Source organism: Ctenopharyngodon idella, chromosome 5 (genome assembly GCF_019924925.1).
Source record: "Ctenopharyngodon idella isolate HZGC_01 chromosome 5, HZGC01, whole genome shotgun sequence".
NCBI lineage: Eukaryota > Metazoa > Chordata > Actinopteri > Cypriniformes > Xenocyprididae > Ctenopharyngodon > Ctenopharyngodon idella.
This window is the reverse complement of record NC_067224.1, coordinates 29,144,473-29,165,660: the sequence shown is the minus strand read 5'-3', so window position 1 is coordinate 29,165,660 and position 21,188 is coordinate 29,144,473. Positions and strand designations below refer to the sequence as shown.

General features: G+C 36.2%; 1 protein-coding gene across 11 annotated transcripts in view; it reads left to right on the top strand.

Annotated features, from left to right (window-relative positions):
- The window catches only part of cacna1ba (calcium channel, voltage-dependent, N type, alpha 1B subunit, a), a 117,229-nt gene that overhangs the window by 44,973 nt on the left and 51,068 nt on the right, over positions 1–21,188 (top strand). For all 11 annotated transcript variants that reach the window (XR_007930211.1, XM_051893562.1, XM_051893558.1 and 8 more), the window contains exons 7-14: positions 1,669–1,772; positions 11,932–12,047; positions 14,285–14,368; positions 15,665–15,748; positions 16,494–16,712; positions 18,921–19,033; positions 19,384–19,496; positions 19,808–19,939. Coding sequence is in view for 10 of the 11 variants with exons in the window: in XM_051893562.1 (XP_051749522.1) it covers positions 1,669–1,772; positions 11,932–12,047; positions 14,285–14,368; positions 15,665–15,748; positions 16,494–16,712; positions 18,921–19,033; positions 19,384–19,496; positions 19,808–19,939 (965 nt within the window). In the remaining variant the exon portion in view is untranslated. The remainder of the gene's footprint in view (positions 1–1,668; positions 1,773–11,931; positions 12,048–14,284; positions 14,369–15,664; positions 15,749–16,493; positions 16,713–18,920; positions 19,034–19,383; positions 19,497–19,807; positions 19,940–21,188) is intronic.

Sequence of the window (21,188 nt, the reverse complement as noted above, 5' to 3'; positions counted from 1 at the left end):
TCCAATGGCTAATATCAAGAATTTTGTTAAATAATACTTAAAATTTTGGTTTGTTTTTCACCAAACCCTATTGTATACCCCCAGAACACTTGAAATATACAGCATTGGTCCAGTCTGTGATACTTCTGCATCTTTTTTAAAAAGCTTGATACTGGTCTCTATTCACTGCCATTATATGGATGGGCGTGAGCAAGGGACATTTTAAAAAAATTCTTCTTTCATGGTCCATAAAAGAAAGAAGGGCGTGCAGCATTAGAACAACACCAGGGTGAGTAAATGATGACTTAATTTTCATTTTAGTGTGAACTATCCCTTTAAGAGCAGATGTATTCACACCTCATAAAATGTGGTATGAAAGTTTGATTGGAAGCACTGGATAATTGGCCCAGGTTAAATTGCTTAAACATTATACTGTCTCTCATGTCTGGTTAGCAGATGCTCTTGTCATTACTGTGGTACAGTAATCTGGTGAAGTCTGTGTTCATCATTCCTCCAATCCCCATATCACCTGAGGGGACTCAGACCTGTGATCCAAGGGCTACAGAAAACATCTAACACTCCAGACCACTGAGACAATGTCAAGCATTTCGGCTACTGAATGAAACACATATCCATTTAGTATGTCAGAACAATTTTCAGGCTTTATAGGAAGTGTAGGCGATTCAACATTGTTTCATGCACCCTCAGAATGTGATGAAACTGTTTCAGTGACATCTCCTTTTTTGCCTGATGTCAGATGGCGTTCATCCAATTTTAAAAGATGAATCACTACCATTCCTTTCAAACCATAAGGATTGCAATATCTGGCAACCTACCCTGCACTGGACTCGGTTCAGAGTCTGTTCATTTTAAAACAAAAATATTTTGCTTAAGAGATACTTTTGTGCTGTCATCTTTCATTCAGATGCATGAAACAGTAACCGATATAGACTTTAGCAGTAATAAATAAATTATAATTAAGAAAAAGTCAGTCAGACAAATTCCCTATAGCACGGTAATAAATTTAATACTCAGAGGAGTGGAGATGCAGCAGTGGAATTTGGCTCCGACTGCTTTACTGCTCTTGCCAAAAATGCAATTTTTAAAGCTAAAGCAAGAGAGATAAAGGGACAGAGGTAGGCACGATGAGCCGGTTGCCGTAGAAACAGCTGTGTAAGAGAGTAGAGGGGGTTTGAGGATCTGTATGTGTGTGCTGAATCAGCATTCTCCTTATCCCCTAACAATTACAGACAATATGTGAGAGCAATTTGCAAATAAATGACCACTAGGAGAAATCTTGTCTTTGCATGGCTCATAAACACTTTGTGAAGAGCCCAGTGTTGTATATGCTGCATGGTGAAACTCTGTCAGAAGGATTTTCTTAACAGAGCGATGACCAGTAGATTGCTTTCCATGTCCTTATTACCCTGAAAAAGACCATGGGATCTCACCAAAAAGCAATTATCTGGACAATAAAAAGGATTACAGCTGTATAGATATGGATGTGCTGTCATGAAATGTGTTAAAGAGATTATTACAGGGTTTGTTAGTGAAGGATTTCAAGGCCGTGGGAAGCCTGTGGAGATTTGTTCTCCTGCAGGTTCTTCTGTGTTCTCGCACTAATGTTTAATTCTCTCTGTACCTGTGCTCCTTCTCAGTTTCTACTTCATAACTTCTGTCTCATTGCAGGCCAACGATGCTTCAGGGAACACTTGGAACTGGCTCTACTTCATCCCACTCATCATCATTGGCTCTTTCTTCATGCTCAACTTGGTTCTGGGGGTGCTGTCAGGGTAAGTCTGAAATCAGAGTCATCAAATTAGTCCCAACTGCGGGGGAATTCTCTGGAATTTAACCTTATTCAGGATTCTTAAAAAGCATCTTATAATGTACTCAGTAATTCTTGAAAATAAACGGCTTGCCTGAGGTTGCTATAAAGATGACATTATAGTCATTAGTGGCATCCATTTTATTTATTTATTTATTTGTTCAAGTGCTTTAAATTCAGTAACTTAAAGGGTTAGTTCAACCAAAAATGAAAATTCTATCATTAATTACTCACCCTCATGTCGTTCCACACCCGTAAGGCCTTCGTTCATCTTTAGAACACAAATTAAGATATTTTTGATAAAATCCGATGGCTCAGTGAGGCCTGCATTGCCAGCAATAACACTCCCTTTTTCAATGTCCAGAAAGCTACTAAAAACATATTTAAAACAGTTCATGTGACTACAGTGGTTCAACTTTAATATTATAAAGCGACGAGAATACTTTTTGTGTGCCAAAAATAACAAAATAGCGACTTTATTCCACAATGTCTAGTGATGGCCGATTTCGAAACACTGCTTCATGAAGCTTCGAAGCTTACGATTCATTTGTTTTGAATCAGTGGTTTAGAGCGCCAAAATCACATGATTTCAGTAAACGAGGCTTCGCTACGTCGTGTTTTGAAACTTCAATAGTTCACGTGACTTTGGCAGTTTGATATGCATTCCGAACCACTGATTCAAAACAAAAGATTTGTTAAGCTTCGAAGCTTCATGAAGCAGTGTCTTATAATCGCCCTTCACTAGATATTGTGGAATAAAGTTATTTTTGGCACACAAAAAGTATTCTCGTCGCTATATAATATTAAAGTTGAACCACTGTAGTCACATGAACTGTTTTAAATATGTTTTTAGTAGCTTTCTGGGCATTGAAAAAGGGAGTGTTATTGCTGGCAATGGAGGCCTCACTGAGCCATCGGATTTTATCAAAAATATCTTAATTTGTGTTCCGAAGATGAACGAAGGTCTTACAGGTGTAGAACGACATGAGGGTGAGTAATTAATGACAGAAATTTCATTTCTGGGTGAACTACCCCTTTAATATGAATTTAAGGCCCCGTTTACACTTGTGCGTTTTCATTTTAAAAAGGTGTTTTAAAATGAAAACAATCCTTGTCTACACTGACGTTTCCACAGCGTTTCAGAAACGATCTCCGTCTACACTACACGGCCGAAAACGCATGTCACATGACCATTCATGCACACTGGGCGTGCACGTACAAGTGTAAACAGTTGTCTCTTGCGCATATAGGCAGCTGCAGTATTAAAAAAAGCGGAGTTTAACTGCACAATGGCTGCTAAAAATTACAACAAAGCCAGTAAAGATTGCAGTTCAGTCTCCATGTTATTGTTTACACGATCGTCAAGGATATGCAGAGCGAACGTGGGCAGCCATGCCATCGTTTTCAAAAGTCTCCGTTTATACTGAAATGCAACCCTGGCGTTTTCAAACTAAAACGGGGTCTGCAGTGTAGTGTAAACGACAGGCGTAACCGTAGCAAAACTTAGGCGTTTTAAAACGAAAATGCACTAGTGTAAACAGGGCCTAAGTGAAGGTATATAGAATGTCTTCTGTCAATTTGATTCAAATTTCAGTTCATGAGTTGCAAGGAAGGCTTGCATTTTTTTTTATATGGTTATCCGTTCGACACTCGTCTCAATGGAGAGGGTTTCAAACTTCACTTAACCTACTTAACTAATCATCTACCTTCAGAATTCATGCTCTTGATTGGCTTCAAACATACATCTAAACATTTTGGTGCTAATACAAAGTATGTAGTAACCATTTAAAGCTTATATTGGAGGCAAACAAACAGCGTTCCTTTAAAATTATGCACCTTAAAGGGATGTGTCTTAGCTATTTGGTGGGATTTTAGCTCTTTTGAAATAAATGGGCTTTCCTAAACACAGTTTGGAATCTATTCACCTATAGTTTATGCATATACAGAGTAGACTCAATGTTAAGTGCAGTAGAGCCCTGCTTCTCAATTTGATTAGGCAGCTCTATTTTGCCAATGTAATGTTGGTCACAATTAGGTTTTTCCTCCATCAATTGTGATCGAGCCAAAAGCCACATACACTCTCTATAAAACAAATAACACGCTCACACTAAAGCATCTTTATTTTCCTCTCATGCTTTACCTCTCTTGCTCTCACTCTCTATTGGCCTCTTTCTCTCTCACTCACACAAACACATTGTTTTAATGGAAGGTCTCTGGATGAATGCTTTGTGGTGAACTGCTGGTGGGATTAGAATTTATGATTTCCTGCAAATCCTTAATCTAATGTTCACTTTATTTCATTGAATGGCTCTTCATGTCTGTGTTGCTGTCGTTTGGCATTAGATATTTTTTGTTGTTCCTTCAGAGGGGCTCTAACGTCCTTTGACATTTTTGATGGCTTTAGTTGACAGATTCATTCTCAGGTGGTGGTGCTTCTCTCTCTCTCTCTCTCTCTCTCTCTCTCTCTCTCTCTCTCTCTCTCTCTCTCTCTCTCTGTGGAGTTTTTTTTTTGGTGGTTACTAGCGAATCTGCTATGTTTTCATTCCATGTGTGTACAGAACATAGGGGTCACTCACTTACAATGGCTTTAGTGGATAAATATAATTATTTAATTTTTTTAATGGTTAAAAATTTAAAGCAAATCAGTCTTGGTTCACAGTTCTAACCCGATTAGTATTATAATTTTGAAAATTATGTAAATAAAAAAAAACTAGTTTATCCAAAAACTGTATAGTACCATTCAAAAGTCTGGGGGCTTTTTTTTTTTTTTTTTTTTTTTTTTTAGAAGAAATGAATAGGCTACTTGAATTCAACAAGAATGCATTAAATCTACCAAAAGTAACAGTAAATACATTTATAATGTTACAAAAGATTTTAACTAAATGCTGTTCTTTTGAACTTTTTCATTCATCAGAGTCCTGTAAAAAATGTTCATAGTTTTCTCAAAAACAAATTGCCGCACAATGGTTTTCAACATTGGCAATGATAAGAAATGTTTCTTAAACACCAAAAAATGACAAAATCTTACCGACCCCAAACTTTTTGATGGTAGTGGACAGTATGTAACATAAGAAAAATGTTGACATACAGTAAGATTTTGGAGTTATACATTTCATGTGGGTAGCATTGTTCAGATTATTTGGTGTTTTTGAGAAATTGAGTTCATATTGAATTATTATATTATTTTAGTATGAAATTAATTACATATTTAATTGCAAACTTTTGTATCTGAACATAGTTTGAGACATTATTGAGATCTATTCTGAGATTCTAGTGGAGACACACATGAGATTAAAAAATCTGTTTTGTATTTGTTTGTAGTTTGTACTATGCAGTTGTCACTCCTGTAAATAACCAAACTCTGTGTGTAACTCTTAGTGGTTATAATGCTGATGAACTTGCCACCGTTTCCCTCTATGCTTATTCAGTCCCCAGATCCTCTTTCTCTTTCTCTTAATTTTCATGCTCTCATGTCGTCCTTCAAGTAATGTTATCAGTCACCACTCTCTCAGTGTGAAATTTATTAATTTAAAGGTTTTTATAGCTTTAAAGGTGAAACAGGCCCTCAAAGACATTCTTGAAGGGATTTGCATAAAAGTTATTTTTTAGGGTTACTACTGCCAGAAAATGTCCATGTGCACAGCACATTCAAAGACGTTTATGTCTGTGTGTATGGAAGTGACTGAATATTTGTGCATTTTTTTAATGTACAGGGACTTTTTATGTGTAGTGAGAGCTCTCTAATGGTGTATTTGTCCTCATGGTAATCCAGTTCAAGAGTATTGTGCGTTCATGAGTGCTGTGCAGCCCCCAAATTATCACACTTCCAAAGGCTTTCTACAAACTCCTTCTGAAGTGTGAAATGTCTACGCACCACCGGTCGCAAAGGATGGTGGGAGCTCAGGAGCAGATTTAATTAGGCTAAAATAAAGCGTTACATAAAGGCATGGCACAGGATTCTTTAGCTACGTCATTCTCCTTGTGCTTTAAAAGTTAGGGTATGAGAGGAGACGTTTAAGATTTTTGGGAAAATCTCCACATTGCTGGATTGGCGCAGAAGACTTTGCAGTGGTTATAATGTGAAGTTGTTTTTCTGTCACCTAAACTAGACTGAATATATAAGTCTAGTTGTCTATATTATATTACATTAAATTACATTACATTATATGGAAAATTGGTCATTTTGTTTTTCACCATTAACTCCCCCTTTTTTGCCTTTACTTGTTTATTTTAAATGGTCTTGTAGTGTGAAAAATTATTTTTAAAATGACAAATAGTGCATGTACTCTTTAATTTTGAGATCATAAAGCTGCCTGCATTCATAATAAATATAAAATACGCTATCATTCAAAAATTTGGGGTTAATAAGATTTTTAATGTTTTTGAAATAGGTATTTTATGCTCTTCAAGGATGCATTTATTTGATCAAAAATATGATAAAGTAATATTATAAAATATTATAACATTTTAAAACAATGTTTTTTTTATTATTTTATTTTAATATATTTAATTTATTCCTTAAAATTGTAATTTATTCCTGTGATGTTAAAGCAAGCTGAATTTTCAGCAACATTACTCCAGTCTTTAGTGTCATACGAACCTTCAGAAATCATTCTAATATGCTTATTTGGTGCTTAAGGAACATTTGTTATTATTACCAATACTGAAAACAGTTGTGCTGCTTAATATTTTTGTTACTAATTTTTACAGGGTTGTTTGATGAATAGGAAAATCAAAAGAACAGCATTTATTTAAAATAGAAATCTTTATATGCCTCTATACTGTCACTTTTAATCAATTTAATGCATTCTTGCTGAATAAAAGTATTAATTTTTCCCCCCAAAAAATAAATATTACTGACCCCAAGTCTTTAGTGTGTTTGAAATATTGGTGTTTGTTGGGGCAGTGTGAACCAGCCTTTAGTCCTCATTTGATGCACTGGTTTCCATGGTGCATACTGTGTCTCTCAAGGTTGTGTGTATGTGTGCGAGGATCAGGAGGTCAGTTCACCTGTCTGACCACGCCGCTTTCAAAGCAAAAGGCTGTTCTGAGGCCTCATAGAGAGACGAGAGGACTGCCCTGGGGTGGGGGTTTGAGGAGAGGTGGGCAGCTGTGTCATTTTCTCAGTGGGTAGTTGGGCAGCAGGGATCCTGCAAGAAGCCAATTCATAGCCATTTCATTTTGATCTCTCTCACCTCACAATGGCTTTTTGATGTTAACTGCATTGGGCAGCCCTATTAAAGATTATAAGTACCAGTGATGTTTGCTTTAACACAGAAACAAAAAGCACAGCTTCACCTGTAGTTAAGGATAAATGGTTGATATTAAAATTATTTTCATCTGATTACATTAAAAATAAAATGAAAATCAATCATTTTTAATTGCAAGTGAAATTAGGCCATTACTGCCTTGTAACTTACAGCATGAAAAATGGATAAAGATTATATTTATGTTTTTAAAGATTAGTTTTAAGTGAGTGTTAATATAAAAGTTAATCTAAATGTAGTTCAGCCATTGGCTGAACATCTGATGCATATGGCTCACTTAACTGGAAACACTTAAGGAGTTTTGAAGTCGTCATCTGGTTGGTTGAATTCTACAGGATGTCCGGGAGACGTGTATGTCGTGTTCTTAAATGGTCCACCTGAAAACAAATGCCCTGATGCCAAACCCCCTCATGGAAGAAGAATGCCATTGTGTTTACAACTGTGACAATGAACGCTCACCATGATCAACTAAACGCTGGATTTTCAAAAGTATGTGAAGTTCACGGTTCCATTGTTGCAGTAAACTTGCACAACATTCTTGAATGAATAATTTATTAGATACACGGCGGTCTGTTATTGTAAGGACATCGACTTTACATTTCCACGCCCCTAAACCTGACGCAGTTCAAAACGAACTGTGATTGGTTGCGTTACATGTCAGTCAAACGTCCTCTTGGGAGGTCCTTGGCCAATGAAAGCTGTGATAGAGTCCAGACCTTCTGCCGTCAGTCTGAAGATCTGGCTACGTGAGACTAATCTAAATGTGAAAATAGGAGATATGAGCATGTAAAATTAAATAAGCAATATTGATTGATATTGATAAAAAATACCATGATATGACCATGCATCTACACCAAAACAATAAATTAGATCCGAGTGCTTGTTTTGCCATTGTTAACTACGGTCATCTCTTCTTCCCATGACTTGAAAAGCACCATCAACCACTGATAAAGACAGGAGTTAAGTTAAGTTTACTTAAGTTTTTACACTTAAGCACTTATTTTTTACTTACACTTATTTTTAAAGTGAATTTCACATGTATGGAATTAAGTAAAATCTACTTAACTAAGTTATGTAAAATTAGCAAAGCTAATAAGTAAACTTGGCCAGTTAGAGTTTAAGTAATTTCTACTTACTCATATGAAGTTTATTTTGTAATACTCTGTTCTCACTCTTTGTTTGTAAATTTTACTCAAACAATGTTGCACTGAAGTACGCCATGCTTTTAAAGTGTATGCTTTACTTAGAAACATTTAAGTAAACAATACCAGTGGCACCTGCAGCTGTACACACTGTGCGTACCATGAGCGCTCCGCCTGACCTGAGCGCTCCCTGTTTTCCATGGGAATATTTCAGCAGTTATTATGTCTGGTATTTATGTCGACTGAACTAGCGATTCCAATCATTCGTGAATTAATCATTCTGTTGAGTCGATTCTTTCTTTTCAGCGAATTGGCCGAATGCGTTTGCAAAAAAAAAAAAAACTATTTGCATTTGTTCAGACCGCTCTCTCACTGAATCATCTGAAGCAATTTCTCAGTCAGTAAATCAAACAGACCATATCAAGAGAACAAACAGCGCTCTTTTTCAGTTCTTATGTGAACATGCGCTAAATGGATGTCTTTGACAATTTTGTTGCTTTTTGCAGTTTTCAGATTTAAAAACATTTAAAACGTGTAGAGATACAGTAAGCGTTGCTCTCACTGATGGTCTGAAAATTCTGCATAAAGGAAGTGCGAAGTGCACATAGCCCAACCGAACTTAATTTTATAACTTTGATATTTTCTCGAAAATCATTGAAAACATAACAAACAATTTCAAGTAAAATATACTTCAAGTTCAAGATTTAATTTCTACAAGCTTGAATTGAGTACTAATAAAGAATTTAGGCCTACTTATTTTTTTAAGTAGTTTTTTTTTGTAGTATTTACTTCACCACAGAATAATTTTTATCAGTACAGGAGAGGTTTAAAAGCTTCTTTAGAGAATCGTTTGTTGTGTTTATATGTTTAACACTCTTTTGTAGTCTGCTCTGGAAGGACACTTTTAAATGAGCTTCTTCTAGCTTCTTCTAGCACCTTTGTTTCTAACCAAAATAAACACATGCTGAGATGCAGCATCGCTATTTGCTTGTGTGCACAAACTAGTCGAGTTTCTTCTATGAGGAAGATGTTGCTTTCATGCTGAGACAGAAGTACAAGGGTTTGGAGTCCGTTTATACTTCATGGACTTGTGTGAGTATTTGCATTTACGTGTGTGTGTGTCTAAGAGAAAGAGAGAGAGAAATACTGTAGATGTTGCCGCAGGGCTAGTATTCCCTCTTGTCTGTCACATACTCACAAACAAATATACACGCACTCACTGTCACGTCACACACTGCCACTGCAATGCAGGGAGGGGAAAAGAAAAGGACTTTCTCCACATTGTAGTATGGGAATCCTACTGAAATCCAACATATGTTGTGTTTTGGGTGCTAGTGCCCAGCATCAGGTTCTTAAAGGGATGGTTCACCCCCTAACATTAATGCATCCACTTAATGTTGTTTAAAACCTGTATGACTTACTTCTGTGAAATAAAGTGAGATGTTGTTTTGGGACCCCATTGACTTTCATGGACTAAAATTGAATTGAATTCACATTCCCTGCTCTGATTACATTCTCAAGCATAAAGTAAAATCTTGATTCCAGAAGCATTACATCCCTCATGTTCTGTCCACCCTATTTTTTCCCCCTTTTTTGTGTGTGTATTTTTTTCCCCCTTTTTTCACCTCCTCTCTGTACACTCAGCACACCTGTTAAAGTGTAATGGTGGTCCATCATCGCACTCTCCTCTAATTAGCACGATAACAGATGGCAGGTTGTGATGGGGCACAAAGTTTTTTTTGTCCCTTAGTGCTTCTCCATAATCATGTTGCAGAGAAAGCTATAATGTTTATGAAAATGAATGAGACTCATTTAATAACCAAGTCAGGGTAAAATATGCCTCTCACAGGCAATGCATGGCCATTTCTCAGTACAGTCAGTAAATACCACTTTTTGTGACCCATGAGCTAAATATCTAATCAAGTTATCACTGTACAGTTTTGTCATACTGTGGAATGAAAGTTAGAAAGATTAGACAGAGAGATGAGAAAAACTGTCTAGGCCTGTAGGCGCATTACAGAGAAAAATGGATTGACCCTATTTCTTTGTGAGGCTGAAACGTCTCTGAAGAAAGTTAATCAACCATTTTGCATTAGTCTATTCAATTTTTTTGTGTCCTTAAAGCTGAAGTGCACCATTACCATCATCAATTAGAATTGCAAAAATAATGAATTTTCGAGGGGTTTAAACACCCGGTTTTAACTGATGATAATAATAATGATGATGATGATTATTATTATTATTTTATATTAAGTTTTATAAATTATTATATATTTAAATTAATTTATATAATTGCACTACTGCTTCAAAATCAATGACAAAGGTCAATAAATTATTTTTGGGTGAAAGAAATTGATACTTTTATTCAGAAAAGATGCATTAAATTGGTTCTACATTGTTAAAATATATTTCCATATTCACAATATTACTTTTTTCTCTATTTTTGATCAAATAAATGCAGCCTTGGTAAGAATAAAAAAAAAATCTCCAAAATCTCCAAACTTTTGAGCAGTAGTGTATAATATTACATTGTATTATATTGTATAACAATAACATGGATTGAGTGTTTTTTTTAAGCAGGTCTATTGAAGTCTACAAACCTATTGATCTTGAATTGTAGACTTCAGTAGGTTGCTTATTTAATTCATTGCCCTGGAATGATACACTGCCCGGCCAAAAAAAGTCGCTGTTTGGATTTTAATAGGCAAATACTTAAGAATCTATGAATGGATCATTATTACAGTGATTATTATGTTTCTAGCATGTTATATGTTTGGCAACGGTTCTTTTAACCCTTAAAGATGGAGTGTGTAGCTTTTCATTTCTTAAACAGCCATGTAGGAAGACACATCATGGCCATATTCCAGGATGACAATGTCAAGATTCACCAGGGTTAAAATTGTGAAAGAATGGTTCAGAGAGCATGAAGAATCATTTTCACATATGAATTGGCACCTCTGATGAATCTTGACATTGTCATCCTGGAATATGGCCATGATGTGTCTTCCTACATGGCTGTTTAAGAAATGAAAAGCTACACACTCCATCTTTAAGGGTTAAAAGAACCGTTGCCAAACATACAGCATGCTAGAAACATAATAATCACTGTAATAATGATCCATTCATAGATTCTTAAGTATTTGCCTATTAAAATCCAAACAGCAACTTTTTTTTTTGGGCCGGGCAGTGTATTTTGACAATTATAAAAATGGTTTACTTATCTGACTTTGCATATTAAGTTGGCATAGGAGAAAGAATTTTAACTTTTAAACAAAAATTGCACACTTTAGCTTTAAGTGAGGCATAAACTCTAGACTTTTAGCTGTTGTTTTCTATTGATTCTAAAACATTGATTTTTTTCTACAGCTCTTGCAAATGTGAATGCCACACCTTGTATTTGCTCTTTTCTCTAATGTTTCATTTTGGTGCATTTCTCTACTTCATTTTTGTTTCTCAACCATGAACTTTGTGGTCTTATCAATAGGGTCATTTGTTTTTATGGATATACTGTATCATTATATTATTATATCACTATATTATGGATATACTGTATCATTATATTATTATATCACTATATTGTTAGATTTCACTCTTTAATAAACACACACACATGCTCTTACACACACAACCTGTGCCGTAGAGCAGGACTCCCCTGATACCTCTGTGCAGTACAGTGCGTTCATGGATGTGTATGTATGTGCATTTGTCCCCACAGGGAGTTTGCAAAGGAGCGAGAGCGCGTGGAGAAAAGGCAGGAGTTCCTGAAGCTGCGAAGACAACAGCAGATAGAGAGGGAGCTGACCGGTTACTTGGAGTGGATCTGCAAGGCAGGTCAGTCTCTAAAAATGAACATTATATACATTAACACTTACAGTAATCACCACAGAACCAATTTTCAAATTCAGAGACATTCATGTGTTTTTCAAGACCTGAACCTGAGAATGATCTACATCGCAACCACCAGAAGGACTTGGTCGGTTCCCTAGAGAGCATTTTGTCCCCTTGCGTTTTTCCTCCCATGACTATTTCACTCGCTTCCTGGATCTCTGCTTAGCCGCGATGGGAGCTGATGTATCTGTGCCTGTCTGTTGCTCAGCACTTCCTCTCTCCATGGCAACCAAATAGCCTTCCACTTGCTCAACCAGCTGGTTCATACCCTCAGTCTTCCCATGACTGCCTATAACAGCTCTTTCATCAGCCGCTGCACCGGGACTCAGACAGTCAATGTGTTGGAGCTTTCTTTGCCTGTAGATTTGCGCTGATCTGGGGCCAGTTTAGTAATGGTCTTCCCAGTATTATGATGCTGCATCCCTGAAACAGCTGTAGAGTTTCAGAATAGAACCTGATTTTATTGAGTCTCACTTGCTGAAATCAGCAGCAAATATATTTGCTGTATAAATGTACTGTGCACTACTGTGACAATTTTTTGTCAAGACTTTTTCATGTTTTTGAAAGAAGTCCCTTATGCTCACTAAGGCTGCAGGCTGCATTTATTTGATTAAAAATATATAGTAAAAACAGTGATATTGTGATATATGATTACAATTTAAAATAACTGTTTTCTATTTTAATATATTTTACAATGTAATTTTTTCCTGTGATGGCAAAGCTAAATTTTCAGCAGACATTACTTCAGTCTTCAGTGTCACATGATCCTTCAGAAATCATTCTGATATGCTGATTTGGTGCTCAAGAAACATTTCTTATTATTATCACAGTTGAAAACAGATCTGCTTAATAGCTTTGTGGAAACCCTGATACTTTTTTCAGGGTTCTTTGATCAGTGTCACACAATGTTATGCATGTTCATTCATAGAAAGGTTTATCTATGAATTAATGGAGGGAATTATGGGCAATTATAGTTATCTCCGCAATCTTTTGCAATACAGGCTTTTATGATGCATTATAAAACAGATTTCTTACTTACTAGTTTGAAAAATTTGTCTGCAAAGCTTGATGATTTTCCACATGCAGTTTCAGGCACACAGACACTTTCCATTCAGTAAATCTGACCGTATCCAGATGATTTAACCTGATGTTTAAACTACACTCTGGGTTTGAGTTCAGTTCCATGTAGATTAATGACCATTCGGATGTAAATGTGACACTCTTCCTCATGTAAATTAGATTTCACGAGAATGTAATGTAATAATTCCCAGTGGTTCACTTCCAATAACCATTTTACAATTAATGCCAATTATAAATGCAAATACTCACTTGATTTTCCATGTAGATGCACATGTAGGATGTGTGAAACAGTCCTCAGCATGTTACATTGCAACAAATTATCATAACAAAAATGAATCAGGAAAAAATGGATGACATTTTTTTTTTAAAGTTTAGAAAGTTTTAGCTCTGCAAATGTTTATGTTGTTGGTCTTTTATAGTTTTGCCTCATTCATTATCTAATACTTTAGTTCCTCTTTTAGGGTGGCACAGTTTCTTGTAAAACCTCTGATCTTCAATCAGCTCAGGGGTAAATTAGCTGTCACAGCATGTGGTATCCTCCCTTTTGTTTCCCAGAAGCCCACTAGAGCTCTTCCGTCGGGAATTAATTGGCTTAGAGAGGTGATTTCCCAGACTCTTCCATGGTGGCCCTGGCTTTAATGTTTTAACACCATAAAATCGTGATGGAATTAAGTGCTTACATGTGCTTTGACTTTGTCATGTATCTAGCTACAGCCATTATAGTCAGTTAAATCTTCACTGCATTGTTTAAAACATTAATATGTGGGGCGATACAGTGCTCACTGCTGTCCCTGCCTCCTGCTGGATGTTAGTCCAATCTGCACTGACAGCAGTGATTACTGTGTGTGGCATCAGGTTACAAAAAGTCTTATAGTGGTCACTTTTGTCTACCTTTTATCCCATGTAACCTCCTATAAACCAACCAAAACACTCTAGCAACATCCTGGCAACCACTTAAAATCTGAAGAAACACCTAGTAATGCCCTGATAACCACCCACAACAGAGTTTCAAGCACTCGTTTAGATGCTTGATGCAGATTATAAATCATGACGCAAGTTACACAGTGTGTGTGAATAGTAAAATATATTCTTTGTCTCAGAGGAAGTCATGCTTGCTGAAGAAGATAAAAATGCAGAGGAGAAGGAGGATGGTGCCTGGTACAAGAGGAAATACAACAACCCAGGTAATCATTGAAAAATGATTTATTATATATATGAATTATATGAGCTGAAGAGCTTGAGTCTTAATAATTACTTCTAATAAATAATAATTAATAATATGGTTACATTTTATTTTGATAGTCCGCTTTAGACATTCTACTAACTAAGTAACTTTGCAACTACATGTCAACTAACTGTTAATAGAGTGTTAGTAGACTGTTTGGGTTAGGGTTAATAGAATAAGTTGACTTGTACTGTACTTGCAAAGTTAGAAAACTCTGTAAAGTTTGAGGAGTGACAACTGCATTTAAATGTTATTTAAATGTTTTCGTTTCATGTGTGTACAGAACATGACTCACTCCCGAAACTGCGATGATTGACACCGTGGTAACCATAGCAACGTTCTGGCATCTCGCAAGTTTGGTATCTGCTATTCTGACCTAAGAAATATTACAGTGACAAAAGACTCGTTATGTTCAGCATTTTTAACTAAAGCATAGCTGACGGAGGTGTCGTGTTTTTCTTATGCTTGGATAGGCTGCTTCACAGAGCACACTCTTGCGGTGTTGCCATGTCCACTTATTATAAGCATTTTTTGGGGTTGTTGTTTAAGCTTGTCTCATACTGCGATCAAGTTGTGGAGATATTAAAATGAGCAGGCGGGTTGCAATATTTCGGTCTGATTTTCAGCATAAAGCAATTCCATTTACTTCTTTTTATGGGCTTGTTCTTGTTCGCTGATTTGCTTGCAAGATCTGGCAACACTTATCACTTGTCGTACCGTTTTCCCTGTGGTTTCTTGTACCATACATACAATGAGATCCATCTCTGATACACGTTAAAATACTTATTTTAATGTTAAAATACTTTCATCAGAGATGTATCTCTTATCTGTCATCTCTCATATCTCTCGTCATGAACAACTAGTTGTTCAGTTTGGTTACGTACAGAATTTCTGTAAATGCGGCTGCAGTTAATTCGGTTGTAGAATGCGGGTGTCAGTCCCGTAAATTACTGAACTGTGTGTGTACAGAACAAAATTAAGCACTAAAAGGTGAACTGACAACCAAATTTAGCTACAATGTGTACGTGGCCATAGTACGAGGACCATCAAAATAATGTGTTAGGAGATATCAAGCAGACAGTCTACTAATACTGTAAGTTATAAGTTGACTATCAAAATAAAGTGTTACCAACATGTTTTTTAAAATTTATAATTATATTATATTTAATATAATTATATTTAATATAATTATATTTATAATTAAATTATAATTGATACTACTACTGTTTATTTACTTGCTTTCAAACATTTTTAGTATTGAAGAGAGCCAAGAAGAGCAAAAATGACCTCATCAATGCAGAAGAAGGTGAAGACCACTTTACTGATATCTCATCAGTTGGTAAGTTCCAGGCCCAATATCTGTGACCTTCGAACTCTCATTGGACTTATTCCCAAATCAGCACAGAAAATAAGCAAATAAAATAAGCAAATTCAAAACAAATGTGGGAATAATGACCAAAATAAGAGAGAGGATGGATGGATGGATAGATAGCAATGTTTTAATGACCATCCATATTTATTTTTTGGTCTTTATTACAATACAAACAGAAAATACAGAAAATATGAACACAAAATGTAAAAAAAAAAAAAAAAAAATGAGAACAAAATGGCTTCTTTAAGCAAAAATCAGTATTTAGTGTGTCCTCCTGGACTTCTTCCAGTTTCTCAAAGAAGAAAATCTGAGAAATTTCTCATCAGGTTTTGAAAGTTTTCTTTGCCTTCCAGTCCTTCTCCATTCCATTTATGTTTAAGAGAGCCGGTTCCAGCTATTGCGCAAGTGTAAGGGGAGGTCACTAAATACTTGCTACTTTAGCATATAGAAGTAATTTTTTTTCTGATTTTTTTCTGTTTTTAATACTCTTACAAGTTTTTACTGTATTTTTTCTTTATATTCTAATAAAGAGACTGAGAAATAATTATATATGGTCATTATATAATTGCTAAAACAACATCTAATGGTGGCCTAAGACTTTTGCACAGTAATGTAGATATAGATAAATGTCTAAAATCTGTTGAAACCCTCTCCTCTCCATCATCTGTGAGCTGTTGTGAACATCAGAAACAGTCTCTCTCTCTCTCTGCAGCTCCCCAGGGCTCTCCATTCACCCGTACAAGTGTGAAGAGCAGCAAGAACGAGAGCTCGTCGTACTTTCGCAGAAAAGAGAAGAGGTTTCGCTTCTTCATTCGACGTATGGTGAAGGCCCAGAGCTTCTACTGGACCGTTCTGTGTATAGTGGGACTGAACACACTGTGTGTGGCTATAGTCCACTATGACCAGCCCGACTGGCTCACATATGCACTGTGTAAGTGAAACACATCTTTAAAACATCACTGCAGCTCTCTGGAGGATCACAGGTTTATGTGAACTATATTTGAACATGGCTTGGGCGCATTGGGAGTAATGTAAAAAAAATCAATGCAAAACACGTGCTTTTAAGTACTATGCTCCTTGTATTTGCATTAATAATTGTACAACTAATCTTACGATTTTACTCAAATTAGCTGTAGTTTTTGGCTTTTGAATATAACATAAAACTGACCCTGACTGGGCTATGTTTCTTAAAGGCCAACTGAAGTTCTTTAAAAAGCGCAGTGTTATCAATGTGCTGACGTAATTTCCAATGAAATAGAAAGACAGGGCGGGACATATCGAGCAGCTCCCCCTTTTTAAAATAGCCAATGGTGTTTTTGTTTACATTACAGCTTGGCCATTAAGCTCAGTAAAGCTGCATTTGACACCTTATGAAAATTCAGTTTTGCCATCACAAGAATAATTTACATTTTAAAATATATTAAAATTTTAAAAAGTTATTTTAAATTGTAATCATATTTAAACAATATTACCATTGTTGTGTTTATGATCATATAAATGCAGCCTCAGTGAGCATAAGATACTTCTTTCAAAACAGTAGTGTATATAGATTTTGCAGTCATGTTCTGTTTCATTTTCCCTCATTCATTAGTTGTCATGGTTCCTGATTAGTTTACACCTGTTCCCTGATCTTTTAATAATTTATCCTTGTGTATTTAAGCCCTCAGTTTTCCTCAGTTCATGGTCTCATGTTAACATAAATGGTAAAATTATGGTAGTTGTGTTATATTCTGTGTTTATTAAAGTAATTCCTGATCATTCATTCTGCGCCACGTATCGTCTGATGGATTACCTATACTGCTCATACCATGATATGAGTGAAATAGAAAATATATTGAAGTATATTGGTATCATGGTATTTTTCTTGTTAAAACTGCCCTAAAAAATTAAAACAAAAATAGTATGTCGGCTTATTGGGATCAACATCAGGGATGCAATCTGTTCAGTTCGTTAGTTTCTAGTCCACAAAGTAAAGAGTCCCCTGTGCCAGATTGGTGCCAAAAATGACAAAAGAGCATTGCCCCACCTCTTATATTTACCTCTGCTTGCACGCCAGCTGCTACTAATCATTAATTGGAATTTAGCTGATGCTTTTATCCAAGGCCACAAACAGTACAGTTATTGCAGGGATAGCTCCCCCAAAAGATTTAAGGTTCTTGTTCAGGGGCACAATGCGATTATGAGTTTGTGATTCGCCTTTTTTAAGGTTTAAATGTGCAAACTTTCGTTTGCCTGCCCAGTTCTTTACCAATGAGGCCACACCACTCTGACTTAGCACCTTCAGACAACTACTGTATGATGGCCTGGATGATTATGGTTCAGCTGTATTAACTGTTATGTTACTTTGAAACTAACCTAAGTATGAGGTTAAAAACATAGGCATAGCTTGACGTTTGAGCTTGGGGGGGCCAAACCAAGCCGGTCGATTTGGTCAGTCACACTTTTAAATACATTTTAGCTTTTCTATAGTAAACTTACAAATCCACACTCCGTGTACCATTCAAGTGGTTTTATTGATTTGCAGCAGATGTGAGGTTTTTATGGCAACTAGGTACCTCGCATGCAAATTATTGCAAATATCTGCAAAATCAAATATCTGTTTTTGCTGGGCTAGCAATAAACACGTTGAAAATAATGCACTATAAGAGTGGCTACAACAGAGCGCCCTGTGGATCACCTTTATGAGATTGTCCGGGTCTGGAGTCATCAAGCACGGCATCAGCATCGGCATCTGACTTTATTTTGGTTAGGTCCGGATTTCTCTGGAGTTGTTGTACGTTGTTAAAACCTGCTGAATATCCATTCACACCACACTACAGGCAAGCAGTGGGCTATTATCCCCCAAAATGCAGATTCGTCATGCGACATATTTATACGCAAAAGAGATTGGGGGAAGCATTAGGAAGTTTGATTTGATTTAGTAATTTATTTACAAAATAACAATTTAACATGTATTAAAATAACTACATTATATGCATATTTACTATTAAGTTGAAAATTGTATTAATTAAAAAGGAATTAGTTAATGTCAGTAGGTTATTGCATCTTTCACTATTAGCTTGACTTGGTGGTCTTATGAAAATGATAAGTGATGTGACTGACAAAGTGCTTTGATAAATGTTTTCTTTTGTTTATACAGATTTGGCGGAGTTTGTGTTCCTTGGTCTGTTTCTAATAGAGATGAGTCTGAAGATGTATGGCCTCGGGCCAAGGACCTACTTTCACTCCTCATTTAACTGCTTTGACTTTGGGGTGAGTAACGTGCCATCAGATACAAATGATATGGGGGACCAACTACATGTTCCTTTTTCTGACTTATAAGAAGCAGAAGACAATTTGTTTTTGTTTGTTTTTTTTTTAGGAGAAATTGAATGCTGATTATATACGATATATATGATCATATGTATAATTATGAATTTATTTCTACTGGCCATCCATCCTGGGTCTTTCCCTGCCTACAGTCCATGATGCTGGCTCCAGCATCACATGACCCTACATAGGACAAGCAATTTGGAGAAAAGATGGATATATGGATATTATTGCTTAAATGCTTTAAATGAGCTTCTTTAAAATATAAGATGTTCTGTCTTTGGTGTGTTTAGGTGATTGTGGGTAGCATTTTCGAGGTGATCTGGGCAGCCGTAAAACCAGGAGCCTCTTTTGGCATTAGTGTGTTGCGAGCACTGCGTTTGCTGAGGATATTCAAGGTTACCAAGTAAGAGATCGAAATTGCCTGTTCATCTGTGGTGCTCTGTAGACCAGTGTCCTAAATTGATCATATTTACCAATACATGTTTGAATGCTTGATTCTGATTGGTTAGCATTTTCAAATTAAGTTTCAAAAGACACTAGACAAGGAAATTGGATAAAAATGACAAAAAGTTTAGATTTTTGATTAAAGGGGGATAAAGTACTCTGGACCGTTGAAGTGTGATGGAATAAAAAAAAGCATAATTAATATTGTTATGAATCCAATTCATGAAGTGGCTGTATTAATGCTGTAGTTATTATGGAATGTTTCTGTAGGTATTGGAACTCTCTGCGTAATCTGGTGGTGTCTCTACTCAACTCAATGAAGTCTATCATCAGTCTCCTGTTCCTGCTGTTCCTATTCATCGTGGTATTTGCTTTGTTGGGGATGCAGCTCTTTGGAGGACAGTAAGTACCAGGACACTCTCACATCATCTAGTCCATGTTTTTGCTTTTGTTTTTGCTTTAGGTTTTACACTGCCAACTTTTACAAGCCAGCACAGTCCCTGAATAGTTTATCACGCATAAGTAAACAAAAATTTCCCTGAAATTAAACAACGGAGGTTATTAATCTAACCATAAACAATATTTATGATTAGTGTTTGGATAACAGGAACTTGTTTTTTAAAGTTTGAGTAGTTAGTTTCTAATTCTAATTGACTCAGCAGCCAATAATTTACTTCACAAACAAATTGTGGATGGCACAAACCATGGTTATACGTGAATATGTATTTAATGACTATTGACAGACTAGATTCTACCAATAGACAGATGAATTTGTGCCAAAATACTGTCAACAAAAGATATGGGAAGCATTTCTGCTCCTTAAATATGCTTATTTAATTTGTTGTCCTAATTATACACAATTAAATGGTTAGTTGCATTTTATTATGCTTGTTTTTCCCCTGCTCTCTGTAATCAGAACAGATCTGTGACCCAATTTTGGGTTGCGACCCACTAGTTGAGAACCGTTGATCTAGGCCCTTTACTTTTCAGAGCACTCGTGTGATGTACTTTTCACTAAAAATGGATAAATCATCCCTTGACGTGGAAAAAAAAAACACTGCCCATTGTTTACGTTCCTCTCTGCATAAGCATCTGTGACTCTTCCAAGCCCTGCCGTTTCATTTACCCCTCAGCCATATGTTAACAAACATGACTGAGCTGATCCAGACACCGTAAGTTTTCATTTCTCTGTTCCATGAATTATTAATCGTATGCTGCAGCAGAGGAATTGCCTCTATGCACGCTTCCCATGAGGTAAATATCAGCTTAGATGCGCAAACATGCTGGCATGTGATCTACTTTAATGAGAAGAGTGCCAGATAAACAAATAGTAGGTGCGAAGTGAAAAAAAATTATTGAAACATAACAATGTGAGGATAGCTTTAGAAGAGACTATTCCCCCTGATGGTGAAGATGTAAAGTCTTTTCAGATATGTGCTTAGTGAAATGAGAAATTGCTTTTGTGCCTCTCTGGTACTCGATTTCAGCTCCATAGCGCATTAATATTTAAGACTGTAGATGGACATGATAAACTGACTGTCTGATCCATGAAGTCATTATCTGGGCTGGATGAAAGAGACGATGTCATGCGTTCAGTTGTGAAGCATATCAGAGAGCAGAGCTGCTGAAAACAATGAGACCAGATAAAAAA